This window comes from Pinus tabuliformis, chromosome 7 (assembly GCF_031772625.1).
Source record: "Pinus tabuliformis cultivar Carrire ecotype Pingquan chromosome 7, CPIR1, whole genome shotgun sequence".
NCBI lineage: Eukaryota > Viridiplantae > Streptophyta > Pinopsida > Pinales > Pinaceae > Pinus > Pinus tabuliformis.
Window position 1 is genome coordinate 1,869,963,826 of NC_142293.1, and position 12,027 is coordinate 1,869,975,852.

Below are 12,027 nucleotides of genomic sequence, written 5' to 3' on the forward strand. Positions count from 1 at the left end.
GCACGTCTGCCTGAATAAAAGTAGCATCTGCACGTCTGTCTAAACGAAAGCCACACAGTAGACAAAAAAGAATGAACAGTCAAAATTTTCGGTTGACTACAAGTCCAACAGGTCCTGTAAAAATTCTAAAGAGATGTTGAACGCCCAATGAGGTGATAATGTAGAGAGAGGGTCCTAAAAACACAACTATTAGAGTAAAGAAAAGAAACTAGTGGAGTCACCAATTTTGTATTGTTTTTGTAGAAATGGGGTACCAAAAGACACCTCATTAGTAGTTGGTTGTTCCCTGAAAAGAAATACAGACAGTTTGGTTGTTGTTATAAACTAAAACAAAGAGATAAACACATAAATAATGCTTAATGAATCAATCAAGTCAACAAAATTATGGAAAATGACTCCCTTTATTGACTATTGGTGGTAGAAGATGAATATAATAGTTGAATACTAAACACTAGAAGAGAATTCTTTGAGCTATGGTGCTCAAAAATCCTCAAAAAAGGAGGTTCCTTTCTTCACTTTCTTTGCAATCTTCTCCTCTCTCTCAAGAAGTATCAAGGCTCTCTCAATGGTGAAATCCTCTCCACACTAGAATGATGGACTGCTAAGAAGAAACTCTACCAACATAATAGTGCTCTACTTCTTCTCAACAATGAGATAAATGATTGTTTGAGAACAATTTTTCCAACATAACATTGTCTCCTCTTTGGCTCTCCAATGCCTGTTTATATAGAATTTTTTGAACCCCTCTTCCCATTTTGGTTCATGAATGAAAGTGACTTATGAGTAGGACAAGAAGATTCCTTTGAGGGTTGTGTATCTTCAAGGTGACTCAAATTTGATTGTCCTTGACTGGAACATGTCAGGGAATCATCTTCCAAGTGTGGGAAGTGGTCCTAAAATTGTTGAGTCGAACTTTTCTTTGACCGTGTGACTTTCAAATAAAAATCCACGCAATTGTAATTTATTCCTGAGGGTAAGTTGCGTAGTCCAATTTTACACATAAGACCTTAGGAAAAATTAAATTTTTTGAACTTGATAATGTCTTCAGCTGGAAAATATTCACTTGTACGTTTCGTTGGATGACTTTGGGCGTCTTTTGGATTGTACAAATATGTGTATGATTTTCTGGTGTTAGCAAGTTCCTTTGCATATTCTATTATTAACTAAATAAATAGGTGAAAAAGAGAAAAGTTTCCTATGCAGAGAGGTGAAACAAGCAAATTCACTGGGGTACTGAATAGGCCTACTGGAAGTGAAGCGATGTTTGTGATTCCTTTATGTGGCTCCATTAGGATACTGAACAGGCTCACTGGAAGTAGAGAAACATTGGGGAATGTGCTTAACATCTGATTATGAAAAGCTCGGTACATTATTACCCTTTCTTAATTGCAATATTTGAGGTTTGACAAGTCTTTGAATGTGTTTAAGCCAATCAAGGAATAGGAAAACCCATGTTAAATTGGGTAAGTGGTGAAGCTAGGCTGATCATTACGATGAGTCAATACTTCATAAAGGGCTAGACTCTTTTCTGAAAGGTAGACCTAAACAAAGAAGTTGAAGTTCGTTCAGTGTTTTCGCCAAGTGTTGTCACTACTACAACACCCTCCAAAAAAATTTCTATATCTAAATTTTGGAGCCTACCCTCCATCATGTGAAGTGTCACTTTTGTTATTCAAGTGTCCATGCCCCTTCCTAAGTGTCATGGGATCATTAAGAGTAACTATAGCACATTTTTGAGTCATAGTGCACATGTTAGGCATAAAACGACACTTATGTGTAGCAACTATGCATGCTTTTCTTGTTGCACTTGGAGAATGCTTTTAAACTGGTGTTTTGATGTATATTTCTTAGTAGTGGGTACTTCTTGAGTTGTAGTGATGAGTTGAGAAGATAAAATGATTGATCATACCCCTAACTTATTGCGTTTTTCCATGTTTCACCCTTCGATACTTAGTATTTTTGTTGACTTTGCAACCTTTTCTCTGGGCTAGGAAAAGCGCATTTCACACTTCTAGAGCCTAGCAATTACCCTCCTTGTCAGCTAGAAATTTTCCCTACGCCATTATGAACCTCATTTCTCTCCCCTGCACACTGTGCAATTCTAGTAAGCAAGGCCCCTTTCCTTCTTGCTTACTCTTCCTTCCTACGCTAGTCCTGCCTCTGCATCCTAGTGTAGTGCACTGCACACTTCCAATGAGTAGTGATTCCCCTCTCATGCCTAGGAACTGCGCCCTACACCCTCCTTTTGGCACTATATTTCCTCCCTAGCACATGGCGTAGTCCTAATGAAGAGTCACTGCAGCCTTTCCTCTTGGAATCGCGCCATGTGCTCACCTTGCCTCCTCCTCTTCTAGAGATATGCATGGTGTAGTCTCAGTGGGAATTCCCTACCCCCCCATCTCTTGCAAGTGCTCTCTACACCCAAAAGGCCCCTCTCTCCCCCTTGTGCACTATTGATCCACAGTCAGTACATTGCATAAATCATCATAGAGTAGGAGATTTTCAGCATAATGTTTGTTTTTCTTGAGTAATCCATACTTGCAGCTATTCTCAATAAGCATGGAAAAATATGTTCAAGATATTTTTCAAGAGAAGTTGTCTAGGGAGGCATTTTGAAGACAAAGGCACAAAGGAACCATGTTGCAACAATTGAAGGAATGATGGATTGTGATGATAAAATTGACCCATGAAGACTCCATAATCTCTCTGGGCCCTTTGAACGGTAGAAGGCAACTACAATGCAATATATGTTACAAGTATTGAAGACATAGTGGCAATTTCATCACTTTTCATAGAACTTCATGTTACAAGTCACTAGGGTCCAAGTCATCAATGGAAATGACTTGCCTTGTTATTGTCACATGATGCTGTGGAAATGATGATGTAATTTTGGAAAATATTGTAAATGTAAATATGTGTAAGTCCAAGAGTCACATATGACAAAAGATTCATTAGGAAAAGTCCAAAGGTATTATGGAATTCCAAAGGTCATATTAGAAGTCCAAAAGTCATGAGGGTAGTCCAAACTACATGGGGATATGAAAGGTAATCTCTCTTGTAATAATAGGAGCCTCATTACTCAAGAGAAATTTTCACTTTGGCTTCTCTGACTAGGAATTAGAGAGAATATTGTTCTTTTAAGAAGAAAGTAGTGGCTTAATGCTCCACTATTGGAGCTAGTGGTGCCTCATTGTAACCATGTATCTTGGAACTTTTGCTTAATGATAGAAGCTCATTGAGCCAACATAATTTCATTCATATATCGTGAATGTTGTAAGATTATTCTTAGATTTTTGTGGTACGTGTTTATGTTCTTATGTGCTAAATAAATTGAGCTACTTAATTGGATTTGGTTCTCACCTTGTTGAATGTGTATTGTAATTGTTTTAATGATCGTTATGTCTATGTGAAATAATTCACTAGATGATTAGTGATTATTTCATAAGGATGTGTGTGTGCCTTTATTAGAATAATACTATTACTTTTCTTCTAAAGACTCACTTTCTCTTCCCTTTCGGTGAAAGAACCTTGATACACATTGCAATTGAACATTTCACAAAGACTACTTACTTTCTCAATCGAAAGTACATGAGTGTTGCTTTCTTATGCTAACTATTGAAGCCAAGACAAATCTTTAAGATAATGGTAGCCAAGCCATATTTTGGATGGGGTTCCTACACCAAATGGTGTGAGGTCCGATTGGGACTTCATATCGGGGAGATGCCTTGTGTGTTGACAGTTTCTAGCACCATCAACACAATGGCTACAACCAGACAATCTGATTGTTGTTGTCCTTTTTATTGAATAAATTTTATTATTTTATCTTTTAAAAGGGCTCATTATACTCTTGTTCCTTTTGAGAAAGTGATTTTTAAGAAAATTTCACAAGATATACAAAAACCATCTTCAAGCTAATACCACTCAATTAATTATAAATGATAGGATATATTTACAATTATTTGTTTTAGAATATTATTGATTTCTTGAAAATTTCACGAGATATACAACATCCATCTTCAAGTTAATACCCCTCCATTAATTGTAAATGATGGATAGATTTACAATTATTTGTTATAAACTATTATTGATTTCCTCTAAGATTAAACTAAGGATGTAACAATGACCTTGCAATAGTGGATCACATGATAATAAGCATTGATATTGAAATTATTTCACATCTTCAACACCTTCATTTAAGCTATGAAAATGGATGGCCATCGTTTTCAAATTATTTCAATTCATTATAATTCATAAATAATTAAACAATTTTTTTAAACCTTGTAAATGTTGATATTGAGTGAATTTGTTTCTATTTTATTAGTTTGCATTCACCCTTATTTATTTTTTTGATAACATGAGGAAAAAAAATCCCTTGTCTAGTAAGCGAGTTATGCATATATCACTTGTGCAATATAATTATGCAAATGATAATTCTAATAAGAATTAAATGTATCATATCTTTAAATGGGATATTTTGAATTTATGTATCCATTTTAAATTCAAATTTATAGAAGGTTGAGTAATATGATATTCTATGCTAATCTTGCGATGTGATGTTTCATAAATTAAATCTGTTAGTTTTGATGTGTAGGATATGCCGCTCATCCTCAACAGTAAGAACTCTCATCCACATGTAAGTTCAGAAGGAATATAGAAGCCTTTAAATTTTTGTTATTATCTTTTCGAGCCAATAATAAGATTCGAGTTATGTGTGATTCATCTCAACTTCATTGGTCTTCCTTTTGAAAATTATGTTATGTACTAATATTTTGGATTGAGAACAAATCTTCTAGTGCATGTCATATTAATTGCAAACAATAGAAAAAATGTGATTCTAGTCTAAATTAGAATTGGTATTTTACCATGCCCAAGGACATTACTAGGTCTCCTAGTCAACAGATAACACTGAGGTTTTGTTTTGAAAAATCCTATGGAAGGATATCTTAAATATCATTTCCCTATATATCATCCACTTTCTACTTAATAGCAAACCACTTCTAAGCATCTCACTAAGTGAAATGCTACTTGTTTCTTTCTAATGACTTACTATGATTAATAAACATCAATAAGACTCACTAGTAAGCATAATGAAAGATAGGGAGTATTGACATATTATTCCCATTTGACAGAAGGTTGAACATTACAGGTTGAACCATGACCTTATGTCAAGGTTTAGAAGCTAGATGAATCAAAATAATAGGTGGACTAGAGAAGGCTAAATCGAGCCTCTGCACTGAAATACGAAACAAGGTATAATTGAATTCTAAAGCCACATTTTGATAGAAATGTTTTTTATGAAATTCATTGTCACAACTTTGCTTTTGATTATGCTCGTGCAAACAATTTTGAGTTGTTGATAATCCACATGAACCATGTTAAGGAAATTACCTTTACTTTTGGTCTGTATAAAAAGCATAAAGCATTACAGTGGATCTTTGCAAGAGATTTTCCTCCAAATAACATATGGTATTGTTATATTCCTTATATTATTTAAGGACTCATATGCATATCACTAAAAAACAGGATCTATAGGTACGCACTTACTACCTTTGCAGCCTAAAACCAATTAAAGAAAGTGTTGCACCTATAAAATTTGTGCCTAAATTTTTGTTTCTTCTTCTCTAATATGCAATTTTAGGTATATTTTTCAAATTTCGTTATTGATATGTAAGACAAGTTGATCTATGGAAAGATTTTGCTATCATCTCAATCATTGCTTCAAGAATCAAGAAAAAAATCAAGAATGGGGGACTAGAAAAGCACAAATGAAAATGATTTTGAATGATCGAAAATACATATATTACTTATTCACTGAGTTAAAGTGTTGATTTCAATATTGACATAAGGCAGATTTAGGAATAGGGTTTTGGTGTCAGTAGAGTTAAGAGGAGACCTTGTGAATGCGTGAAGATGAGAACAAACATCAGGCCGAGAATCAGATATAGGTATTGTCATTTTCTTACCATGTGGAATTAACACCAACATATATATCCTATCATGTAATTGTTGTATTTCTAACATCTACATGGCTACATCTATATGTAGGTGTTATCACTTAGATTTAACCCAGACTATGAAAGGGAAAAACTAAGGTAACCTCAAACCACTTTAGAGTCTACAAGCTAGCCCTTCTAAACTCATAGAGGATCTCTCATTAACATCTCAATCAAAATGAAAGGTTGTGTTCTTAGGCTCAAAGGCTAGATCTTCAGTAAAATGGGGGATTTTTAAAAAAGGATTTTGGTTGGAGTATGGGAAAATACCCTTGGGCATGGAATCAAAGATGAATATGATCTAGCAAATCTCAAGACTGGTGGTATGAAATATGTTTTCCAGAGGCGAGACATATAATTCTCCACTTGGACATAGTTTGCAGTGTGGTGATTGTTAGCAACAACACATTAATTAAAACAGAGCCCCAATTATGGTGAATTTTGCAATAATATCATATATACTTATGAAGAAATATGAACACGATGGACAAAGCATCAATGATGAAAAAATTTGTAACCATGGAACCAAAGCATCCAAGAGATGAATTTTGTTTTTATAATGCTCATTCAGATCTAAAAAAATACAAATATAAAATACAAAAAAAAAACAACACTAGAAAAATATCATAACATGAATTTTTGAAGACAATATATCAAAATTTCTACTTGAAACTGCTTCCATTAATATTCATAAAATATTATATAATTGCAGTTTCTCCCTCTATAATTGCAGTTTTCTCCCTCTAGAGACCAACCTCTTCAAATTACAAAATTCTTAAATAATAAAGATAATATCAAACAGTATTCCTAATTTTTCCCGAAATAAAATCTCACCAATCAAACTAATACTAAAAATAAAACACATAAAATCATAAGAGATTAATTTAAATCTGGTTGCAATAGGTGTCGAGTAGCTGAGGTTGATGAATGTCAAATCCTGTGGACTTGAAATGCTAATTAGAAGCCATGAAATCTGGGCTAGATATGATCCTTTGCTGCCTTCAAAAATAGTATTTTCCCGAGTGCTGATGGATAAATGGGTGTGCATCATGTCAATGGATGTTATCCCGGGTGATTGGGAGGGTTTAATAATAACATTTCTATCTGAGTTCAATAACTGTTTCAATATGATTGTTGACGTTAAATGACACAACTATATGTAACATGATGTTAGTTGTAATATGATGTAAATGATGGGACTTATGATCCACACTTCTTCCAAGGGTCGAGTTAATAAAACCCTTTTTAAAAAAAACTGCTTTGCATCATATTGGAGGAAAACTGGGAACTGTTGACGGATTAAATGTCAGTGTTGTCTCAAAACCTAGCAAAATTTGTGCAGACAATTTAACTGTCAGCGCTCATCCAAAATCAAACGAAAATAATGTTGACAGATTAACTCTCCCCACTCGATCAAAATGTTTCCAAAATACCGCGTGAATATACTTGCCATTTATTTGGTTGACTAATGAATTGGCACCATTTTATTGCTTTGTAGGTAATCTCCTCAATTTGGCAGCCCTTTTTTATTTGTTTACATGATATAAATCCCACATTTGCCCTATTAACTATATTTGAAATATTTATAATGAAACGGCTTACAAAGGCAATTTGTCTGTAGAGTAATGGAATTGGCGCCTGTGGACTTTTACTTTGCAACATATGGGGCTTGTCCATTCGACTTGATGTTTGGCCAAACGTGTAGTATCAAGGTTACAACTTGGCAGCTCGTGGATTTGGGGATTTGGCAATGAAACATAAGATTGGGACTCCGGCCTATTAACTTCTAATAAAAATAAACCATGCAATGAAACATAAGATTGGGACTCCGGCCTTTTAATTTTTAATAAAAATAAACCATGCATAAATCCAAGAGCCAAATTGGCTTTAAAAATCAATTCTATTTTTTATTTTGCAAACTCGTATATTATTGCCCCCAAATCCTTTATTGGCAAAATTGGTTTATTTTCCAAACTTGTATATTATTGCCTCCAAATTTTTTATTGGCAAAATTGGTTTATTTTCCAAACTTGTATATTATTGCCTCTAAATTTTTTATTGGCAAAATTGGTTTATTTTCCAAACTTGTATATTATTGACCCAAATTTTACTGGTATATTATTGCTCCCAAATTTTTTATTGGCAAAATTGACTTATTTTCCAAACTTGTATATTATTGACCCAAATTTTATTTAATTTTTATTGGCAAAATTAGCACCAACAACTAGTTTCAAGCACTACAAAATGGCCAAAACTTCAGGGGTTATGAAATAATTTGGCAGCACCAATAAGCTTACATAAATTTTATAATTTTATATAGTACTGACAACAGGCTCAGATAATTTTGAGGTAGATTGAACTCCAAAAGAGATTAAAGCAATTGATGAGCCACTAAAGGATCAACTAGTTCTCTCGCTCAATCGAAGGAATCATTGAATAAGTCTATACGCCTCCCAAAGTCGTTAAATTGTATGCCTCCCGTCACCCCGATAACTCTAGACTATATCCCTTCCTGCTTTTAGCTCAAGTAATTTTTCTTGTTCATCTCATGAAGGCATTTCAGACAACATAATACTTCTATAAATTTTAGTTAACTTCAGTTACTAGAATATAATATAATCTAAAGGCTCTTTATATTTGCAAAACAAAGCCCTAGTTTTTGCAATTCAACTTGATATCACTAAAAGCAATGATCTTTCACTGTGATACCTTAGTTACATATCGAGTTTTCCTTTTTTTTTAATGGGCTAAAAGCCATTTTATTTTTAAATAAATATTTTTTTTAATATTAAGATCATTGAAAAATTATAACGAAATAGATAAAAAAAAATCTTTGATCTCACACCCATATCTACCTACCCCAGACCATAGAGCACTTTGTTTCTTTGGAAAATCACCAACAACCATAACCTTTTAAATGAAATAATCAATTAAATTTTAGAGGGCTCCAAGATGCTAGAAGTCTAATGGATACTCACATTTTTTAGTTTGGCTTGTTGAGTGTGAGGTCGCTTGGCTAGAGGGCATACAACCTCTCTAAGCAATCTTCTCAATAGTATCTCAGTGACTGAGTTCACTTTCCTGGGAAGCAAACTTGCTAAGTTTGAAGGATTCTTGGCTTCCAAGGTTCAAAATGATATTTCCGGGACTTCCCGTCATTTATTAGAGAAGATAAAATCTAGATTGTTAACTTGGGGTGTCTCTTACGGTACAGTATCAATTGTTATGTCTCACCAATAGTACAGCCTCGGTATCCTTATCTTATTCTGGTGTGTTACCAGTAACATATATCGGTGCAATATTATTTGCAAATAGATTTATTCTCTTCAAAGAACCATCAATGCCACCAATGCATCGAAAAAATAATGTTGGGATGTCATCACTTCCAAGAAAGGCAGATCCATCAACGAATGATTACCATAGGTCCATCTACCATAAATCCATCCTTCCTCTTCCTCGCCCCACTTGACTTACTTTTATTTTCAGGGCCTTGCAAAGTTAACAGCTTGCATCCTTTCTCCCTCATTTTGTTTGTTCTACAAGCATTGTCTCTAGTCCAGGTAGTATCCGGCCATCTATCTTAACTGACCAACCTTCCTTTTGTTAAGTTCAAGTCTTCAATTGACATTTACAGAGACATTCTACTTCGCAACTCCTCTTATTAATGCTTTTCTAAAAAACAAAATCTCTTAAACAAATTTCCCAATAATTATGCCCCGAAGCAAACAAATGCAACCTTTGAAAGTGTAGAACATTAAAATTTAAATAATTCGGATGCATTTTTTATAAAACCATTTTCAAATATTTACCAAACCCTTTGAAACAATCAATGGCAATTTCATTGAATGAATATTTATCAAACCTTTAAAATAACGGTTCAATCGAATGTCATTAGAAAGTAACTCATCTAGCGAGAGGAACCCAAGATGAGGACACTCTTTATCAGCGAAGGGTGGCCATGGGAGCTCCGTATAAATAGTGGTAGCTGTTGTCCTCAGCAAAATACAATGAACAACTACTTTCCTTCAGCTAACGACTTAATGGGAGGATCTATACACAAATAAGGTTGCATGTGTTTTCCTTACGACCTCGAATCTAAACTTTTGATCCACATATATTTTTCTTCTTCACGAGTTACTCATACAGTCTTGTTTCTACACTAATACCATATTAAAACTCATAAGCAATAACAATAATGAAACTAATTGAAAACTAATGGGACATTGCATATCCTTCTTACGATTAAATAGAGTTTACAACATAATTTTATAGAATTATCTAGGTGTAATAGTTTCTAAGAGATATCGAGGACTAATAGCTTCTCAATCACTTCTAGTAATACTTTTTTTTTAATATTTATAACTCAATTAATTGCTTAAGCAGCTTAAGTAATAAAGAGATTATTAAGTCGAGATGTTCATTCTATGGCCCAGTATGATGTGTAATTCTGTTCGTCTGTCATCAAAGTTGAAATTTTACTCATGTTGGCCCAAACAAAAATTTAAAAAAATAATAATAATAAACCATACAAAATATTTAAATAACATTGGTTCATAAAAAAAATTGCATGTGAAGAAATTGGATCCCTCTCAGTTCATGTTAGATCTGTATTCAAGATGGATCTATGCTGGTACTTTAACAATTATTGCGATGGCCATGTCGTTGGGGAAGAGAGTTTTCCAAACGAAGGCATGCAAGAGAGTTATGACGAAAATACTGAAGACAGTAATAGAGGAAATTATAGAAAAAAGTATAGCCAAGACATGTGTGAAAAAATGGGGTACTTGCTCTGAGTATCTTATTGTAGCTATTGATGTCAATGTCATGGGATAGGTGTATGCCCACCACGAAATAGAGAACCTACAAAAAGACAACCATGGCATTCATTAGTGCAAATAGAAAAAAGTTTTGCAACACATCAAACAAATAAATTCCAACTAAAAGTGTAGAATCTAAAAGTATTTGAGCAAATGAAACAAAAAAAAGGTTTTGGAATAAATGTAATTAGGATAGATCCATCTTAACCCACTTTTCATTAAGCGTCGAGATAGATGGAATCTCTTGAGGTAAGCAAATCTATTTTAAAGCACAAAGCTTGAAAAAAAGTTTACACTTCAAGGGATTTGACACCTATGGGTGCTTGTATATATATATATATATATATATATATATATATATACCAGGGAAAATTTTAAGAACCCCCCTAAATTTATAAATATAATAAATGGGCGAATCTCCATGGTATATAGGAAACATGGAAGGCGATTTTATCAATAATATAATATGTATATATAATTTTTTGGCGAATCTCTCACGAGGCATGGCGAATATTTTACTCAATTATAAAATCTTGTAAGATCTTGGCAAGTCTTTCACTAAATAATAAAACTTTGTAAAGTCCTAGTGAATCTTAGCATAGGCTACATGCTGGTTTAATTCCCCCATTTAAATAGGCTACATTCCAGGTGAATACCATGGGTCAATACCATGTGCCATTTTGGTGAATACCATGGGTCAATACCATGTGCCATTTTTATTTTTATTAATTCTAATATTAGGGTTAATAATGGTTTTTTGCATGGTATTAATAACAATCTAGTCCATGGTATTTGTCCCATAGTATTTTGGTCATAGGTTTCACCTAAATATAACCCATTTTTTGAGTGTTCGTAAATATAAGGTGACTTATGGAGTAAATATAAAAAAATGTTTTATTTGTTTACCATACCTCTCGTTTATTTATATTTTTATTAATTTACCATACCTCTTTTACAAATATGGTATTTGGCCCATAGGATTCACTTAAATAAAATCTCTTTCTTGAGCCTTCATAAATAGAACGAGGGTTATGGACTAAATATAAAAAGAGGTTTTATTTATTTATGATACGTCTAGTTTATTTATATTTTTATTTATTTACCATACGTTTTGAGTAAGTATAAAAAGATGTTTTATTTATTTACCATACCTCCACTTTACTTATATTTTTATTTGTTTACACCCTTACATGTATATAAGGTGACTTATGGAGTAA

At 33.4% G+C, this 12,027-nt stretch overlaps 1 protein-coding gene across 1 annotated transcript in view; it reads right to left on the bottom strand.

Moving 5' to 3' along the window:
• Positions 1 to 12,027, bottom strand: part of LOC149255938 (guard cell S-type anion channel SLAC1-like) — a 55,036-nt gene that overhangs the window by 17,799 nt on the left and 25,210 nt on the right. Inside the window, exon 5 of the mRNA XM_089455157.1 lies at positions 10,628 to 10,853. Within this exon, the coding sequence (XP_089311283.1) occupies positions 10,628 to 10,853 (226 nt within the window). The remainder of the gene's footprint in view (positions 1 to 10,627; positions 10,854 to 12,027) is intronic.